The 19,873-nt window shown below is 40.8% G+C and overlaps 1 protein-coding gene across 4 annotated transcripts in view; it reads left to right on the top strand.

Annotated features, from left to right (window-relative positions):
• Window positions 1-19,873, top strand: part of MBNL2 (muscleblind like splicing regulator 2) — a 112,090-nt gene that overhangs the window by 72,256 nt on the left and 19,961 nt on the right. For 2 of the 4 annotated variants that reach the window (XM_075138268.1, XM_075138258.1), the window contains exons 3-8: window positions 4,246-4,410; window positions 7,447-7,647; window positions 8,836-9,099; window positions 15,653-15,706; window positions 16,349-16,502; window positions 19,807-19,842. In XM_075138268.1, the coding sequence (XP_074994369.1) occupies window positions 4,246-4,410; window positions 7,447-7,647; window positions 8,836-9,099; window positions 15,653-15,706; window positions 16,349-16,502; window positions 19,807-19,842 (874 nt within the window). The remainder of the gene's footprint in view (window positions 1-4,245; window positions 4,411-7,446; window positions 7,648-8,835; window positions 9,100-15,652; window positions 15,707-16,348; window positions 16,503-19,806; window positions 19,843-19,873) is intronic. The other 2 variants (XM_075138285.1, XM_075138275.1) reach the window with 1 other exon arrangement.

Below are 19,873 nucleotides of genomic sequence, written 5' to 3'. Positions count from 1 at the left end.
ATAAGCATGCTAAGAATATGTATTGACCCCTGTCTTGAAATCAGAATTTAGTACCTGAGTGAAATGGTTGTGGATGCATTAGTTGATTCTCAGCTTGAGAGATAAAAGAAATATCGTTTTGCCTTTTTTTTTTTTTAATTCAAACAACTTATTTTTATGAAAAATAAAAGTAATGTTAGTAAGTAAAAACTAACTCATTATTATGCATAAGCAATTCCCAGCCTGGGCCTGGATGAATTATTATTATTGTTGTTACTATTAGAGCAATAGTAAAATACTGAAGAAAGCTGTGGATTTATAAAATACTCAAGACAGAGATGTGGCCGTAAACTTGTAGACGGGAAATGGGTTCTTAGTATTTTAATATGCAGAGTTACAGGGTGTTACTTCTGCACTCGCCTCGTTCTGCTTATTTTAAAATTATAATTTTTAGCACATACCTAGCTTTTTAATATACTCCAGTCTGTGGGCTGTCTTGTGCCATTGATTTTAGGCAAACTACCTATTGTTCTTTATAGAGAAATCTATTGATTTAAAAAAAAAAAGTCAATGGTGTGACATGGCTTGTTAAGGGATGTGGTTTTGATATTAAGCCAGAAAGGTAGCAACTCCCAAGACCATTGCCCCTGCAGAAGCAGAGCCTCTCGTTGCCGTGCCAGGGTGATGGGCACTGAAGTCCTTTGAGTTCCCAGCTCCTTTCCCTGTCCCACTTTTTTACTGGAATGAAGCCTGTGGCACACCCCTGATGCGAGCCACAGCATGTTCCCAGTCTGGATAATTAGCAGTAAAAAAGTAGTTTTTCTGCTAAAACTTTCCATTACCCGCCTGAAATGTGTCCCTATGCATTAGGCTAGGCTAGTTGTAGAGGACAAAGGCAGAGAAATGAAAGGTCGAGGTAGGTACCATCCTTGCAGGGTAACAGAGGGGAGTAACAGAGTGCTGCGAATTTAATCTGATGTCTGTTTGTTGTTACTATCCATTGCAGATAAGGACACAGCTCATTGAAAGTGATTTTTTTCAGGTGAACTCGCATGGGAAGTGCACAACAGCTTATGATGTGCTTGTTGATAACCTTCGCTTCAGGGGTGACAGGAGTTTCTAGGGACTAAGTTTCAAACCAATCTGTCTGCACCCTCAGTTTCAGGACTCTGACTCATATGTGGGAGCAGGTTAAAAGTTGTGTGAAGCAATTATTTTCCCTGCTGCCTGCCTCATCCTGCTGACAGAGTTTGTGCCGCCGTGTGCCGGGAGGACTGAACGTCTGTGGAGCACCTCCTGAACTGCTGTGGTTTTAAGAGCTGTGATGAACCAAACCTCGCTCCAGAGGCTTGATACTGATGCATCCTAAAGTTAAAGCACTCAATTTTGTCTCTGTTTTTGTTATGAGGTGGCCTGCTTTCATAGTATTTTTTTGCAAGAATCCAAAGTGGACTGTTATTGTAGATGTTGACCCAACCAACATGTTGAATATCCCTGCATGTTGTGTACAGTTGCCTGTTCTGCTGTTTGGTTGATATGTGCTGTCATCTCAGTTGGACTTCATATTTGACTTCTTAATAAACAAAAAAATCCAGGGTCCCCTTTGACTGAGATGACACTACAAGTTTGAATTTTTGTTCTTGCAATCAGCCTGGCTCCTCTCTGAAACTAATCTCATCAGGAGTTCAGAGGGTCATGGAGCATTTGTTAAAAAAGGAATGAAAAGTTGCTTATAGGCGTTTTCCTGCAACCATTGTAGGTCCAAAAAGTGAAAGCTGGTCTCAGAATTTATTTAATTTTGGTAGCTAGGACTGGATTAATCTGCTCACTATCTTCAGTGCTCATTCCACTGCAGTTTATTTTGGGTCATTTAATTTCAACAAGGCTTGATCTGTTTACAGCACTTTCTATAGTAGCGCTATGGGGCCACACAGCTCTTTCATAGTATGTTCATTGCGAACCAGGAGCTCAAAAAACTAGTAAATGAGGCACAGACATGAGTAAGTTTAGAGAGGACAGTATATTTTTGTATGGTTGGATTATTTTGGAAAGTTTTCTGAAATAACCAATCTTTTGTGCACTGTGCGTTGCTTTGCAGAGCTTGAAGTGATGGTATATAGTAGCCGTGTGCTTTCAGAGGTAGGAGTGGAGGGCTGGCTGAAGGCGCTCTTCAGGCTTAAGGTACTTCAAAAGCCACTGTGGTTGAGAGTTGCTCTCAATCCTTATTTGAGGAGCACTTTTGTTTCCATAGGTAGATATTTCCATCAGGTAGAGTAGTTTGATTTTTGATTTGATTTTTCTGTTTTAATTTTCAGATTTGCTGTATGAACCATTCATATACAAAATAGATTAAGGTTAAATAGATCTCAGTTAAAAATGTCTAAATCAGTTGGCCTCATCAGCCAACACAAAAGCGTACGCTCACTGCCCGTGCTGAGCGTGCCCCAGTTTAACATTATGAAGGTGATAGCCTTGTCCCCCCCGCCAAGTGGAAGAGCCAGCCTTCTTCTGTGTCCATCAAATCGTGACTGTTTCTGGTTCTGCTCATGCCAGCTGACAAAGTAACGTTCCTTTTGTGTACTTCATTAAACCAGGCAGCATTAGTGACTCGCACAACAGAAGTCAGAAGGAAGGCATGATGTCCTGAAAATGGCTGCATCGATACTAACAGGTTAAAACAGCACCAAGAAGTGTTCCTGAACGCCGAGACTGTTGGGGGTTTTTTTTAAATTTTTAGCTTTCTTGAACTCTTCTGGCCTCTGCTGTTTAGCATACTCCCGAGCCGTGGCCAGGCGCAGTTCAGGAAAGGGCTGTTCTCAATAGCTTAATAGTGTGGAAATAGCTGTTTGCATTCCCGTTGGCCTCGGTGCAGGAGAACCTTCCTGAACATGTTTAACTCACTCCTGTGTAGGTAGTTATTACATCCTTATAGCAGGTTAGAGGCAGAATCAGCAGTGTTTTGGTGTCTGAGTAAGTAGTATAGCATTAACACTGTTGTTCTGGGACGTTCGAAGTGTAATGAAGATTTTGTAGCAGTGTGTGTGTGTGTGTATGCATACACAGAGTCAGCGTATGTGTGTACTGTGTGATGTTCTTGCATAGGGATCTTAATGTTTTCTTCGCTATAGGAGGATATTCCTGCTCGGCTACGAATTGTAAAGCCCTCGTACCAGTGAAATGAAAGTTTAAAAAGTACTTTTTAAAAATGTCTCCATTTGGAAACTTATCTTCTACAGTTGAGTGTGTCAAATGCAGTTTGACTAATGCTCCAGGTCCTCTGGTCACAGCTCTTAAAACTTTGTGACTGTGTGTGAGCCGTGTCATCGAGGAGCTTCCAATCTCAGCAGGTTCTGCCCCGCAGCTGCACAACCTGCTGGTGCACCCTACGATTTCCCTTTCTGAGGGAGAACGTATCAGCGTGTCTTATGCTGCTCTACCTATGTTTTGGTCAGCATGCACTTCTTGTAGAGGTGTGCTCCATGTCCACCTCCTCCAAACACAAGCCACCTCAGAGGTGACTGCCCACCCATACTTTTATTGTCTCTTATTGTCTCATAACTGTCTAAAAATTCCTGGTTTCAGGTTGTTAGGGAGTTCTACTTTTGCTGTGTACCTTCAGATTTAGTTCCATGCACTGTTTCTGAATTTAGGCTGCGAAAGTACCAGCTTGACTTCTGTTCTTTTATACTTGAATGGAAATAGTTCAAAGTTGTGCTGATGTAATAAAAACAGGAGGCCAGCAGGCAGTGAACTGGAATAAAGGTGAAAGTATGAGAGAACACAAGCAGAGTGTGGCCACTTTAGATCCTTACTGCTGTGAACACACAATTATTTTTAATATAATGTGCTTAAAAGCTGTATTTCTCTTAAAGAAGGTTTAAATTTGTTACTCGTAATGTCATTGATAAAAAACATTTATGTTATGGTAACACTCTAGCCAAGATACCATGAGAGGCATTTCAGGCAGTCTGGATAATACTCAGAGTATTAATTGTATAGCAGTGATCTGTACTTAACAATGAAAATGCCATCACCTATTTTCAAAGTCTTTCTCTTTTTTCATGGCTAATAACCTTAATGATCAGTCAGAGGTAGTGGGCTGAGGCAGAGCTCAAGGCCATCAGCTCCTCCCAGCCTGCTGCATAGTTCCCAGGAAACACCCTGTATTTCATTAGTTCTTGCTTAGTTTATGGTGTAATATTTTGCTCGAAGGCATTAAACTATCATCAAAAGCAGTAGACCAATTAGTGTGACTTCTTTTTCCAGGGTCGTTGTACAAGGGAGAACTGCAAGTACCTTCATCCACCAACACATTTAAAAACTCAACTGGAAATCAATGGCAGAAACAATTTAATCCAACAAAAAACTGCAGCAGCAATGCTTGCCCAGCAAATGCAGTTCATGTTTCCAGGGACACCACTACAGCCAGTGGTAAGTATATTTCTCTGATGGTGTTATTGGTAAGTAAAGTTGTAGAAGACTATATCGACCTGCAAAAGTTCTCTAAACTAGTGTGAATAAAAATAGTCCCTATCTGTTGACTTAAGGAATTGCTGAGATGCTAGGAATACGTTCATTTATATCTGCATTTGAAGATACGATGGAGTGTTGCTGTAGATTTGATGTATTTTTTTATCCCAGTCTCATTTGCTTCTTTTTTCTTTCTCTCTTTTGGTTTTTTCCCTTCATTCAGTTCATGTCAGGTTTAGTCTAAATTTACAAGATTTTTACCTATAATCCTTCTGGAGGCGAACATTTGTATAATAATAATAATTGCTAGCAAGTTATTTGAGTAGGAATGCAAGTTCCCCTCTCAGGAGCCTATGGGTTTCAGTGGCTTTAAATAGTATTTAATCCCAGTACCAGGAGCAAAGGTTAATGTCATTCTGGGTAGCGTTTTCTTACTCTCTTGTAAAGATTAAGTGTCCCAGAATAAGACAGAGAACTGCTTTAGCATGCACTTTACAAACTCAGCATTTAGTCTGAAGGTAAAGTGTATGGTGCCTGGGACGCTTCAAATCCAGAAGGTAACATAAAACTAGAGTCTTGCAGGCACGGGCAGCGTCTTTGGATATACATGAAAATGATCAATTGTTCTGGGCTGAACAGTTTGCAGTTGAGCTCCTCATTGTACCAGACTTCCAGAGCACGGTTAGGCAAGTAATCTGAATTAAACTTCTCACACATGGCTGCTAATGAAGTTTTCTCAATCCGAATGCCTGCTGTAAGGCACTGGAGTGGGATTTCTTACTCTAACTTGAGGCATCTGGAGTGTTGGCATCAACTTCTGCGTTTGGCTTCCAAGGTCCATTTATAGTTTATCAAAAGACATAGGCAGTTCTAATTACTATTCACTTGGCTTGTTTCAGACGTCTGCATTCGGATTAAATGATTTGTTTTTTAAGTGCCTTTGTCTTTCCACGGGCTATCACAGGATGTCAGAGGAAGACATCTGTATTTGGTCACAGGAAGCTCACCTCAGATGCCTTTTTCAAATGTGTTTTTACATGTGAAACATCTGCGGTAAGGTGGGAGGCATGAGCAAAAATTGGGTCAGAGGTCCCTGAATTTCCAGTAATGTTGATCAAAATGTGTCTTGGTATATTGGCATATTGTGGTTTGATATTTCCTGGTTTTTTACTGCTTGAGTTTTCACCAGAAAAGGTTTTGATTAATTAATAGATTCCACCTCTTACTATTACGAGGAAAATTGAAGTGGCGAAATGATACTTTTTTTCTACTCACCCATTTCATCATTTGAACTTTACAATTTCATTGACGTAATGCCTTCTGTACTGATTGCTGTGATAAAAGTGCTGGGTTTTATTTCTCTGTCTCGCATGAATTGCCAGATTAAGATGACTCAGCCTTGACCAAATGGATAAAAAGTGAAAGAAAATTCCATAGAAGTCATTTGACATGTGGATTTATTCGTAAAATTATATCTGATACAAAGCTGTTATTTATGTTTTACATAACACATATTGTCCTCAACATAGTGGAACTGTTGTTTCTTATAAATGTTCATTATTATGCTCTAAAGAATTTAGCTTGCACTTGACATATAAACTGGGCTGTTGGATACCAAGCAGTTTTGATCTCTGATAAAAACAGAGCATTATTCACTTTTAACGCTCTAAGGCAGGTAGATGCCATTTCCGTACAGTTGGGTACTCTGGCTAACCTGCTGCTCAAAGCATCTTCTTGGTACTAACTCACATTCATTTATAATTTAGTAATTAGTTCCAAAGACAAAAAAAAAAAAAAAACCACAACACCCAAAACAAAACAGAAATAAACCTTCTAGCTCCTGTGCTTTCTCTTGCGTATTTTCTGTTTGCTTCCCTTCTCCGACAGAGGCCATGCAGGCCACCTTGATGAAAAAGACACTCCTCCTTCGTTAAGTGTTTTTAAGTCTTCCCTTAGTGTTCTGCTGTTGAGTGGTTCATTTCTAGCTGCCGGCTTATTTAGGAACTTAATTTCTGGCAAAGCTAATCTGAGATGCCTCCTGTTTTTCTGCATAGTTTTTCCTCATTTATAATTACAGCTTCACTCTGTGGGGTAAATGTCAGCTCTGCAGAACTAAAGCACTTTCCAGGTCTGACCGTGGTCTGACCATGGTGATGTTCTGCCTCCACCCTCCATGGAGCTGGTGGTAACAAACCCACCCTTCTGCCTTGGTAGGGCTGCGTTTTAGCATCACACAGGTGGTCTTCCTTCTGGTCATGACTTTACTGACTTGCTGTAGGAAGGCATGAAACAGATTTTTAGACCCGTATCATTCCTTCCAATCAAATTTTTTCATAAGATGAACTCTAGCTAAGCCTTAATAATCCCTTTCTAAATATTGTGTCCAGCTGAGATTATAATATTTATTCTGCTTGCCACTGGTGACAGCTGAGCACACAAACATTCGCAAAGGTGAGGTTTTTCGATGTGTGAGCCATAGTAACATATAGTTGCAGGAGGTGGCAAAATACAGCATGCAAACAGATGGAAGTTACATGCCAAAGAGCTCATTATATATACTCTTATTAGAAATATGGCTTTAATATAGTTAATAACGCTTCACCTATGAAATCTGGTACTTTGAAAAATAGCCTGTTTTTCCAAGGAAAACAGGTATTGAGAAAAAGCAATAAAGTCTGTGTTATTTCTACTTTTGGATGTGTAAATAAGCCTGCAATGTAAGCTGGACCTCCGTAGAGATTCAGGTTCAAAGTACGACTTCCTTTGCATCGGCAGCCTTTTTTCCAATAATAGAGCTACAAAGGCGGTTCTTCGTATGCCGCTGGAATGTATTACGTGATTAAAAGAAGAGAGTATGCCGTGTGTTTTGCCAGCTGTTTGAAATTTTTTCATTAAGAAAATGAATCAGCACCAGAAAGAACACACAGAAGACAACTAGTAAGCTCTTGATTAAGGGGTTGGTTTTTTTTCATCTCGGTCTGTGTTTTTCTTTTGCAGCCCACATTTCCAGTGGGTCCCACAATAGGAACGAACACGGCTATTAGCTTTGCTCCTTACCTAACGCCAGTAACACCGGGAGTTGGCTTAGTCCCGACTGAGATCCTACCCACGCCGCCTGTCATTGTTCCTGGAAGTCCACCGGTTTCAGTCCCCGGTTCAACTGCTACCCAGAAACTCCTCAGGACTGATAAACTGGAGGTACTGTAGACTAGAAATACAACCCTCTGTTAGGCTGCGTGAAAGATCCTGGGGGGAAAAACTCTGTTGTTTTAGAAACGATATTTAAATTTAGTTGCCACAAATAAAGACCTTGTAACCAGGCAGGATTTCTGCACTTGCAGTCAGTGGTAATTAAACACTTATTTTTAAGGTAGTGCGTTCGCTCAAATTTAATACACAGGCATCAACATGAATTTTCATCTTTCGTAAAGTTAATCTCCTCCAAAATACCTCAACTATTCATGCCTGTAAAGGTATGCCTTGATGAAATATCTAACAAGCAGATTTTTATTGCAGTATTAATTCTGTCCCGGTTTTTATGCATTGATACTAGGGGAAGTTTATAGCCTTATGGATGGATATTAAGGCAACGGTATAGCCCTTCAGCCTTGAGCTACAAGGAGGTGTCGAATGTTACCAACCCTGCAGCAGGCTGAAGGGGCAAGCCCCCAGCTATGTGCAGAGCTTCCCTGGTGTTGATGGATCTCCACGTGGCTGGGCTTGGTGGAATCTGTGATCCAAGTATACGAGAAGGCCAAATGGCTCTTGCAGAAATGAAGCAAAAGCCTAAGCCTAAACTTTCCCAAAAGCCTAAGCACAAGTGTCTAGAGCACGTTTCTTCTTAGGAAAATCTGCGTGTTCATTCTGCCCATTTTTGAAAATTATTTTTAAGGAGCCTCTCTATTTTGTTTGTAGACTCCCTAAAAAATACAGTGCATCTGATGCAGATCTTCCCTGGGTCTCAGCAAGAGGAACCCCTTCCCTGCCAGTGGAGCTGCAAGATTATAAAGCGTAGTCAGAAAGGGACTGAATGTTTTGTGATTCCCAGCTAGTTTTGCAGGGGCAGTTACTTCAGTAAGTATCCTTCCCAGGTGTTTTCTAGGCAGGTAAAAGGAAAGGCATTTGGGAATGCTTCTGTTGCATGTCAAGTTCATTTAGCCACCGTACTGCAGAGCTACCTGAGGAGCCAAGCACGTAAGGGTAAAATAGATGCATTTCCCTCTCCCTCTCCCAGAAGAAGGTGAAGAGTTTATTAGATTGAATTTGCTGAAAAACTTGAACTAACTGGGGAAGGGGGCAGTCTGTCTTTTGGGGGTGCGGGGCTCTCCCTGCCCTTTCGCGTTGCGCCGAGCTTTTCCCCTGCAACGCGTGTTGTTTTGCACGTAGGTGTGCAGGGAGTTCCAGCGGGGAAACTGTGCACGTGGAGAGACTGATTGCCGCTTTGCGCATCCGGCAGACAGCACAATGATTGACACAAACGACAACACCGTAACCGTGTGTATGGATTACATAAAAGGTCGTTGCATGAGGGAGAAATGCAAGTATTTTCACCCTCCTGCACATTTGCAGGCCAAAATCAAAGCGGCGCAACACCAAGCCAACCAGGCTGCGGTGGCAGCCCAGGCAGCTGCGGCAGCTGCGACTGTGATGGTAAGTGCTGGCATATATGGCTGCCTTTTTTTGACAGAAGCTCTTTGATGCCTATTTTGCTTCAATTTAATGCTGTTTGCTTATACTTTCTTTTCTCTTTTGCCTCTTTTTTTTTTTTTTTTGTGAAAGATAAGAATTTATAAAATTATTACTATTGCTTGATGGGAGGAAGCACTTTTTTTTTTAATGCCCTTATTTTAATGCTGTATTTCTATCCAAGACAGTGAAGCAAATGAAACACTATACCACTTCTGTTCTCTGCCTTGATTGTATGTTAAATTTGCCCCTAGTATTTCTGAGCAGAAATAAAACTGGTAAACTTCAATGTCCCCTGAAAAATAGGGGCATATACGCTGGTTTAGCTCTTTGATGACAGATATACATGTGGAAATTTGGAAGAAAAGGGAAAAAAGCAAAGAGAGAGCTTTTGCCTCAGAGATTGGTAGTTGAAAAGAAACCTGTATTAGGATTCAACTCGCCCCACCTTAGATGTCAGACGGTTAGATAACTGAGCCTAGCCTAGCCACCTTGGTCTCACGTTATAGGTAGTGGAGCAAAAACAGCACATTCATCTGATCTACCACTAGTGCCTGTCTCAGGATGAGAAAGGACTGCCCTCTGTAGACACATGTCTATCCCTGCTGACTAAAAAGTGTTGACTATATCTTTTTGAACTTTGGTTAGATGAATCTCACTCCTAGAGACTTCTCTTGCCTCTCCCGCTATCATGGGCAAGTTACTTGAATCTCTCTTTGACACAATTTTTCTATTAGAAAAACAGGGTTTAAAAGTAGTAAGCTAAAATGGGAAGCATTACGAAAAAGCATAGTAACTATAATCAGAAGAAAAGAGATTGAGGGTTTTCTATTTTCAGATATTTTAAGCTCTTACTGATAACTGTTCAGACAAGTCAGCCCATCCATTTACCAGTATTGGATGTCCCTTACGGTTGCTACCAGGGAAGTTGATAAATTTAAATAGAGAGGTATTGATAAAGTTAAATAAATCGACCATGCAGGATCTGACTTCGGAGACAAAATTGCTCGCAGCATTTCAAAGAATCATTGTCCTCATTGCTGGCAGTGGACGAATAATTAAGCAGATGTGGTTTGTGGACTTGTGGGCAGTGCATACAATAGTTATAGACAGTACAGTTATTCTCTGGGTAAAAAGCCTACCAGAAACACAATACAGTACAGTATATAACTACCCCAAGCTATTGTATTTAGCAAATTAGCAAAGACCAGACTTTTTGAGGGACAAAGGGTAAGTTGTGCAAGAAAGTAAACCTCCAAACAGAAGAACATTTCTTAAGTTTTAATTTTCTTTCTCTTATAGTATCCCCAACCTCTGTTTCAAACTGGGTGATTTTTAGTTAAACTTTCCTGGGCTTGCAGAAATTGAATACCATCTGGATATTAAAGCAAAGGAGATTGGTTTTTTATTGTAATTAGCTCATATTGTGCAATATTTATTGTCCATTTAGAGAATGTAATATTTCTAGGCAGTATACTAAAGAAGAAAGGAGAAAGATGAGAGGATTCACTTTTTTGTGCTTCAGTAATGGTTGGATATATATCCTGTGATTTTAAATAAGCCGTAATTGGAATTGCATTAGCCTTAAAGCAAGATGAAGCATCTTCGGAAACACAGAATTGAAATGTTAGCATTCTAATGTCACAGGAGAAGAAGGCAGGGACCTGTAATTCAGGGTAACTTTTTGCAGAAAAATATATGCAAAATATTTTAATGGCATATTTAGACTACCAGATAGAAAATATTCTTTACAATCCAACTATTTTTTGTTTAATATAGATTTGAAACAATCAGATAGAGTGAATGAAAAATCACCAGAATGGCAATAACAACAAAAAAGTGGTAGAAAAGATACGTGCCTGTAAGGCCACCCAAAAATGACCAAGAATACTCAGTTGGAATGACCAAGAATACTCAGTTGGATCTAGAGAGCAAAAGTAAGGCAGAAATACAAATGCTTACCTGTAGGGTTCACTTGCAGGTTGCTCCCAGGTTGAAGTTGTGTCAAGAGGTTTTCCTTCCTGGCTGGGGAGATGGCTGCATTGCTCTGGTCCAGAGGGTCCTGTTATAGGTGAGCACTGTGGATAGGGTTAGAGCACTGCAGGCAAAGCTTGTAAGACTGTTGAAGGTCAATGAATTCTGCAGCCTGGGACCTTGCAGAAAATGCCATCTGTATTTCTGTACATTGAAGTTTAGGAATTTTTACTCAGGTATCTTAGATGACTCCATCATTTGAAGTAAAAAGGAAGGGGTAAGACACTGTGAAAGAGGCTGTAGACCATGTACAGCTTAAATGTAAAGTGCATTAGAAGGCAGTGTCATCTATCATGGTACTTGGGGAGCTCCAAATATTCATGTGGTGCATCAGAGAGTATAAAAAGTCACTGAAGAATATACAGCCTAAATTAAAATGTGAATTCATAGTTGGTGTTGGAAAGGACCTCTGGAGATCGCCTAGTCCAACCCCCTTGCTCAAGCAGGGTGAGCTAGAGCAGATTGCCCAGGACATGCCTCCATGCCAAAGATGGAGACTCTACAACTTTTCTTGACAACCTGCTCCATGGTTAAATAATGCTTACAGTAAAAACAAAACCAAAAACTTACATTTAAATGGAATTTCTTCTATTTAAATTTGTTCCCATTGGATCTTGTCCTGTCACAGGGCACCACTGAGAAGAGTCTGGTTCCATCTTTATTCCCTCATCAGGTATTTATATACACTGATGAGATCCCCCTGCATCTTCTCTTCTCTAGGCTGAACACTCCCAGCTCTCTCAGCCTTTCCTCATGTGAGAGATGCTCCAGTTCCTTAATCATCTTTTGGAGCCCCTTGTTTTCTAGTATGTCCGCGTTTTTCTTGTACTGGGGCACCCAGACTTGGACATAGTGCTCTATATGCGGCCTCACCAGTGCTGAGTAGAGGGGAAGGATCACCTCCCTCGACCTGCTGGTGATGCTCGTCCTGATGCAGCCCAGGACGCTGTCGGCTGCCTTTGCTGTGAGGGCGCATTGCTGGTGCATGTTCAACTTGGTGTCCACCAGGACCTCGAGGGCCTTTCCTGCCAAGCTGCTTTCCAGCTGGGTGGCCCCCAGCATGTACTGCTGCCTGGGGTTGTTCCTCCCCAGGTACAGGGCTTGGTATTTCCCTTTGTTGAACTTAGTGATGTTCGTCTGTGCCCATTTCTCCAGCCTTTCCAGGTCCCTCTGAGTGGCAGCACATCTATCTTCTGTATCAACCACTTCTCCGAGGTTTACACCACTAGTGACTAGCCTCCAGCTGGACTTTTGTTGCTGATCACAACCCTTTGAGCCTGGCAGTTGAGCCAATTTTCAATCCACCTCACTGTTTTCCATTTAGCCCATACTAAATAAGTTTGTCTGTGAGGATGACATGGGAGACAGTGTTGAAAACCTTTCTGAAGTCAAGAGAAACATCTATTGCTCTTCCCTCACCCACCAAGCCAGTCTCAGCGTAGAAGGCTGTCAGGTTGGTTAAGCACAATTTCCCCTTCATAAATCTATGCTGAGTACTCCCCATCACCTTCTTGGCTTTCATGTGTTTGGAGATGGTTTTCAGGAGGATTTGCTCGATCGCTTTCCCAGGGACTGAGGTGAAGTTGACCAACCTGTCATTCCTCAGACCTTCCTTCCTGCCCTTTTTGAAGATAGGAGTGTCATTTATTTTCTTACAGTCTTTGGGAACTTCCCCCGATCTCAGTGACCTTTTAAAGGTAATTAAGAGTGGCCTTGCAGTGACATTGGCCAGCTCCCTCAGCACCCGTTGGTGCATCCTATCAGTTGCTATGGGTTTATGTACATCCAGTTTGTTTAAATGTTCCCTAGCCTGATCCTCCTCCTTCGAGGGTAAATCTTCCTCGCTTCAGACTTTCCCACTAGTCTCCCACTGGCCTGAAGGCCAGTCTTACCAGTAAAGACTGAGGTGGAGAAGACGTTCAGTACCTCAGCCTTCTCCGTGTCCCGTGTCACCAGGTCGCCTGCCCCATTCAACAGCGGGCCCACACTTTCCCTAGTCTTCATTTTGTTGCTGATACACTTGGAGAAGCCCTTCTTATTGTCCTTCACATCCTTTGCCAGATTCAACTCCAGGTGGTCTTTGGCTCTCTTAACCCATCCCTGCATGCTCAGGCTGTGTCCCTAGTCCTCCTGGGGCATCTGTCCCTGCTTCCACCTCTTGCGTGCTTCCCTTCTTGCATTTGAGTTTAGTCAGGAGCTCCTTGCACATCCGTGCAGGCCTCCGCTGTGTGGATCTTGCTCGTATTCCAGGAGATATTGTAGCGTACCAATGTGACATACGGCAGACAAATACTATGCCTCAGCATGTTTGATCATTTTTATTATTATCTTTATTTGCTTTCCATAGCCTTTTCCTCTCCAGTCTGTAGCTATTGATTTTTTTGGTTGTTAGTTATGTAGGAGATCAAATGTTGAGATGGAGATTACCTGATGGAACAGAAAGAGGCAAAGGTGGTTTTACTATCAGGACAAAATGAAAGAAAAGATGAAGGTGGGAGAGAAAAATGGACAGTTGGTCTGAAAGCCTGAAAAGGGGGGGAGACCACATGGAAACAAGGTTGATGAGTAGGTCTAGAAACAGATCAAGTTAAAGCCTTCAGGTTGGGAAAACTGTGAGGCTGAATTTGCTGCGGAAGATGAGGGGAAAGCCAGCAAAAAGCTTCAAAATAGGGAGGTGAGGTTAAGAAGAGCATGGAGAAGAAGTAGAGAAAAGCAATCATAAACACAGAGATAATAAGTTAACTAGTGAGATCAGATAAGATCTGCATTTGGATAATAAAGGTAATTAACTGGAACGCTTTACTCTTAATGATGTTGATTTGAATTTGTGGACTTCATCATCACGTAATGCTGAATTCAGTCGTCATGTTTCACCTCAGTGTAGACTTCCATCCGTGGTGGATGCAGGGTGGATCTGAGGCTGTGCCCCGTGCAGACGGAGTGATGTCTCCCGGGGGGGTGCCCATGGGGGTACCACACGTTGGCTGCACAGCGCCCTGCTTCGATGCAAGAAGGCTCTCCAGATCCTCACTTTGCACCAGGTGTTTCTTGTTATGTCTGAGTCTTGGACCCAAACTGATGAGCAGATCCTGTAGATCAGTAACCCAGAAATGTGCTGAAGGGGAGCTGGGGAGGGCGTTGGGAAGCCTCATGCAACGTGGTTCAACAAAGCCAGGAACAAGAAATAGGCAAAGCGAGGGCTATCCTGCAAAATACCCTGTTGGCACTAGCTAACCATGTGACCATAAGCTGTTTGTAGGCATTTTGTGCCTTGTCCTCTTTTTTTTTTTTTCCCACTTTTCTTCCCTATTTCCACATACTGATGTCAAGATAGGCATAATCTGCATATCCTAAAAAGAGCTAAATGTCAGCCTGTGTTTAAAAAACAAAAGTAAAAATTCTGATTTCTAAGTAAATCTTCCTTTCCTTTCTAAAGGTTTGTAAGAATTATTTACACTATAAAACTTGAAAGTAGTAGTTTATGAGAGAAGATTTTTTTACAAAATGCCATCATATCAGCCATAAGTTTGATCTTATAATGGAAGTATACATAAATGTATATGCCTGTGTACTATGCCTAAATATTTTCTTTTAAAAAAATTAATAATGCTGGACTAGTACCATAACTCGTACGTTAATGTTTGCTTATGAACCGAGAGCAGTATTTTTACTCCCTGCTCCTGAAGCTAGTACTGAAGGTTGTAGCAAAATTTAGAAAACATGTTTTAAATTCTGAAAGACTTTTTTCCCTCTCAATATAATGTGGTAAGTTACAAGGAAAAAAAAAAACTACAAAGATGACCCAGCTGTAGGGGAAAAAAAAAGGAATTAATGATAAGTTAGTGTAACTAGACATATTACTTATTCTGCTTTATATTGGAAAAGGAGAACCTCTCTCATTTTGAACCCCGAATCTATTGAATGATGCACTTCTCTTAATTAAAAGACCCTCACCTTGCAAGCACTGATATTAATAGCATTTACAATGCATTAGAACGTCCACTAGTGCTTTGTATTTGAAAATGTAGCCTTCCAAATCGATTTTTTCCGCTTTAAAATGTGACTTAACTAACTTATCAGGAATTCTTATAGGCGTATCCTTACAACTTTCTGCATCTCTGTGAAGTGTTTATATGATGCTTAATAGTGTCTGCAAGCTGCTGTTTTACTCAACTTTCCTGAATTTCAAACATCTATATTTTACTCTCTTATATGCTTTTAACTAAGGTATAGTAGATGCATTTTTGCTTCGGTACTAATTCGAGATGTAATATTCATTTCTTTAGAAGACATTTTTGTTGTTGTGCATGCCTAGTGTTTTGTATGTTGTATATTGCATTCAGAATATTTTTTTCCTTCTCACCTATCCACAAATGCAATGCCGTTCCCATGATGCACCTCTGCTTGCTGTTTACCTGTATGTTAATTCGCTTGAATCCCATTGGCCCACTGCCATCATGTGCTCGCTGCCTGTTATTAAAAGACTCAGTCGACTGCCAAAGCAATGAAGCGACCTCTCGAAGCAACTGTAGACCTGGTACTTTGACCTTTCACCTTTTGCTTTGCATGTAGCTTTTTTTTTTTTTCTCAGAGAAGCAACTAATGAAATTTGTATCGCTTTACTTTTGAACATCAACCGGAAATGATTTCACATACTCGTTAATTTACCGGAAACTCTATTTATCCATCTCATTCTCATACGTAATAAACGCAGACGATTTAGTTTGGTTCCTAACATGGTTTCATTTTTTTAAATATCCTCTCATGAAAAGTCGAATTGAGATAAAACTGCTTCTGTAATTGAAAACGCTTAACGTAATCCATTAATCTGTATAATAATAGGAAACGATATTTAAATTAAAAAAGAAAATACTTGGCAATGAAACACAAGTGGTTTTTTCTCCCTGTAATATTTGAAAACCTATTTAAAGGCAATGCCATTTTCGTTGCTTTAAAGGCCTTTCTTTTCAGTAGTTGTGCTGCTACAGTTTTAGGTTAATAGTACCATGCTTTTGCTATCAATAACAAAATTTCACTCATTTTACATTGCTGTGCTTTGAGTTAATATGCATGGCGAGGCATCTTTAGCCGCTTTAAAGAATAATAAGTTTTTGTATTTATGTATATGTTACAGATGTCTCAAAAATGACGCCATTTTAACTAACTTTCTTATTTACAGGCCTTTCCTCCTGGTGTTCTGCACCCTTTACCAAAGAGACAAGCACTTGAAAAAAGCAATGGTGCCAGTGCCGTTTTCAATCCCAGTGTCTTGCACTATCAACAGGCTCTTGCCAATGCTCAGTTGCAGCAACATGCAGCGTTTATCCCAACAGGTACGTTGTACCCACGTTGAACCAATTTTGTGTTCTTAGGTAGCCTCCGTGTCAGGCAGTTGCACTTAACAGAAGGTTCTATTATGCTCCCTGCCCTACCTGAGGTGAAATCTGCACAGATATTTACACGTTATTTTAATTCCTCCTGCAAAGTACGAGAATTGAAGGAGAAATTTCAACATGCCGTAAGGCTGCTTTTCACATTCATAGCCTCGTTCATCATTGTCCAGAGTTTGCCCCTCTTTTCCTACCTTAAATTGGCTGTATTTTGACTTTTATCTGCCCACGCTTTCCTACGACACCAGAGGACAAAGTTCCGCTACCAAAAATGCTGGGAAAAGCATCACGTTTCAGAGATGCCGCGGGAAGTGTGCCGTGGCCAAGGCGCATCCTCCTGCTCCCTCGGGTGCTGTTTTGCAGCCCTGGGGTTTATCCCAGCCGCGCACAAGCGGAGCGAGAAGGGGAGCGCCAGCCATAACCTTCCAGTCGATACCTGTATGGAAGCACCGGCAAAACACATTGCTCCCCGCGGCTGCACTAAAGGGCTTTGAGGCATCAGATGCGTTTTTGTGGTTTTCATTTTGGAACACCACCAGAACTTTTCCTAGCATTTGCGGCTAATAGCTGGGGTTATAATTCTTCACGGGGGTGATCTGAAAACGGATGAACGTAATTTGCATTTCAGTGCTCAGAACTCTGTAAAAATCAGAGCATTCAGAGGTGGCTTGAACTGCACCATGGCTGGTGGCAGGGCTTCTCTTTAACACCGCGAAAGAAAGAATGTGCTAGGTACTTGTGTAAACAATAACAACATAACCCTCTAAATTATGTCAGTCACTCCCACTCCAAACTTCCCAAAGGTAGATACTCTGCCTAATGAATTCTGTGATTTCATTTGTAATTAACAAATTACATATTTTAGTATCAGAATGTTATTGAGTGTGAACTTCCAGGATCGTTTAAAACTACGTGTTTGCAAATGCTTTTGACATTTCAGCGATGTTATTTTAGTTTATAGAAATAATGTCGGTTAAACAAGGAATGAAACGCAACACATGATGATTTCCCGATCTATCAGCATTCCCATATGTTTTTAAAGATAAAAACAAACACAGATGGCTTTGACTTCATGGAATTTTGCTATAAGGCCTGAGTAACAACCTTGGAGCCTGCCCCTGTATTTGTAATAGTAAGTTATAGCATGCCGTATTTTTAGCACATTGATGCACCAGAATATCTGTGGCAGAAAACATACTGACATTTATGGGAGTGTTTGAAAAAAATAAATAAATTGTGAGACTGCCTATTTTGACAAGAATGGAAGATTGCCCTGTGCTTACAAACGTACAAAAATTTCCACAAATTTATTTTACATTGTAACCCTTAGAATTTGCAGTATGATATGCATTATTCCTATTCTTAAGCACTCCCTTTCAGGACTTATCGCTATTATTTGCAATTACCAAGGATTTAAAATTAACTATGGAAAATACAGTAGTTTAAACCTTTTTCAGTGAAATAGAATTTGGATATTTTCCAGACTTTTGGAGTGCTCATGCTTCCTTAAGTAGCTCATTCTTTGTGCTTTTTATTGTCCATCCCTCTTTCCAACTAATGGTTGTAATTATACTTTTATCTTACAAATTTCTGATGGTAGGAAGGGTGGATCTTGGAACCAAACCTTAAGGGCCAGGTTGTTGGCAAGCCCCAAAACAAGTGCATGAAAAAGGAAGAAACAGAGGGATAACATAGCAGATGGAGCCCAGGCCCGGAGTGGACAACCTTTCCCTCGGTGCTGAGCCTCCTGCTTTTTGTGCACACCATCAGCACCTAGAAAGGGTGTTAGGGAGAGGACTGGGGTACGGGAGGAGGTTAGGAAAGGGGAACCCCCTCTAGATGAATGAGCTTTTCACTGAAGATACTATGTCTGATATTCCCATGTTTCCTGGGAAGGTTGGATTTGGTGGGTGTAAGGACTGTCATGCCACCCAGGTCTAAGGAGCAATGCATGACATTATCGGTTGGATTTTAAATGATTATGTGATATTTTCTGAACTGGTATAATTTTCAAATGTGTTCCTTGTGTGTGTGTGTGTGTGTGTGTTAAGTTAAATTTTAAGACAAGTTTTGCTGCTGGAACATATATAAAACTTAATTGTTTTATATAACTTCTCTGCTTTCTTAACCACTTGTTCCCCTAATAAAAAGTGTGGGGCTTGACTTAGCATGGCTTACCTCCAAAGTTCTGCACTTTGTTTGTTTTACATCAGTTTGATTGCTTTGTCACCTCCTCTTTATTGTTTGGTGAATGATCTTAAAAACAACAGACCTTTTCTCTCTTCCCATTGCTGTTTGTTAGTGTTTCTATAGCCTCTAGAGGAGGAACTTTGTGTATTCTCCGGGGACTGTTCTTGGGTAAGGTCATTCATAGTTACACTGCTACTGCGATGGTCCGATAAGGGGCTGCTGTAGTAATTAAGCAGGAATACAGGAAGCATATTTGACTTTGTATCAAATATGCATGTACCTGAGACTGCTCACCTTCACCAGCTTGCTATATGCACTGTACTGAAAATATGCTGTTCTTTTTTTTTTTTTTTTTTTATTTGGTCTTCCCAGAAAGGTTAAAGGTGGGCTAAGCACCAAACCTAAACTGGATGGCAGGTGAACAGTCCTTCCAGAGCATCTCTGAGGTGCGCTGGGAGCCTTTGCTGGAACATTACACACTTTGAGGTGTTTAGCTTGGGGAATCGTCACAGTAGCGTTTTCTTTGGTCGGAAGCACCTCTCCACCTCAGGTGTTGTGTTAAGAACAAGTACATTAAATCTGGCAAAGCCCCCACAGAACAATATCAGCTAATTCCATTTTAACTTCTTTCTCTGCTGCACATCAAAAAGTTGGTGAATGTTCATCTGCGCAACATTGAGCTGTCTGAATTATGCAATGAGTTCTAAAATTCCCAAATAATGTGATATTTAACCAAAGATGTTGCTATAAACAAAAACCTGTTGCTGCAAAAGTACTAAGTGAAAGGATAAAAGTACTAAATAAAAAAGTTTATGAAATATCTTGTATATACACAGAAACATGCCAAAAGTCACACAGTGTACTCAGGTAGGAGTTTAGTAAGAACATAATCACGTTTTTTATGTTAAAGCAAAACTATGAATGACCTTACAGTTTCATTTAACTAACTTACTTCTCTGTGGTTATGCTTGAATCTCACTTTGAATGTTAACTCTAAATGGCTAACCTGTTTCTTCCCTTTATCCACTTTTTTCACCTATCATTGCATGACACGCAGGGTCAGTTTTGTGCATGACACCCGCTACCAGTATTGGTAGGTTCCAAATTTCTTTATTGATCTCTTT

The sequence above is a fragment of the Calonectris borealis genome, chromosome 1, assembly GCF_964195595.1.
Source record: "Calonectris borealis chromosome 1, bCalBor7.hap1.2, whole genome shotgun sequence".
NCBI classification, from domain to species: Eukaryota; Metazoa; Chordata; class Aves; order Procellariiformes; family Procellariidae; genus Calonectris; species Calonectris borealis.
The sequence above is the reverse complement of the archived record's forward strand: the minus strand, read 5'-3'. Positions and strand labels throughout refer to the sequence as shown.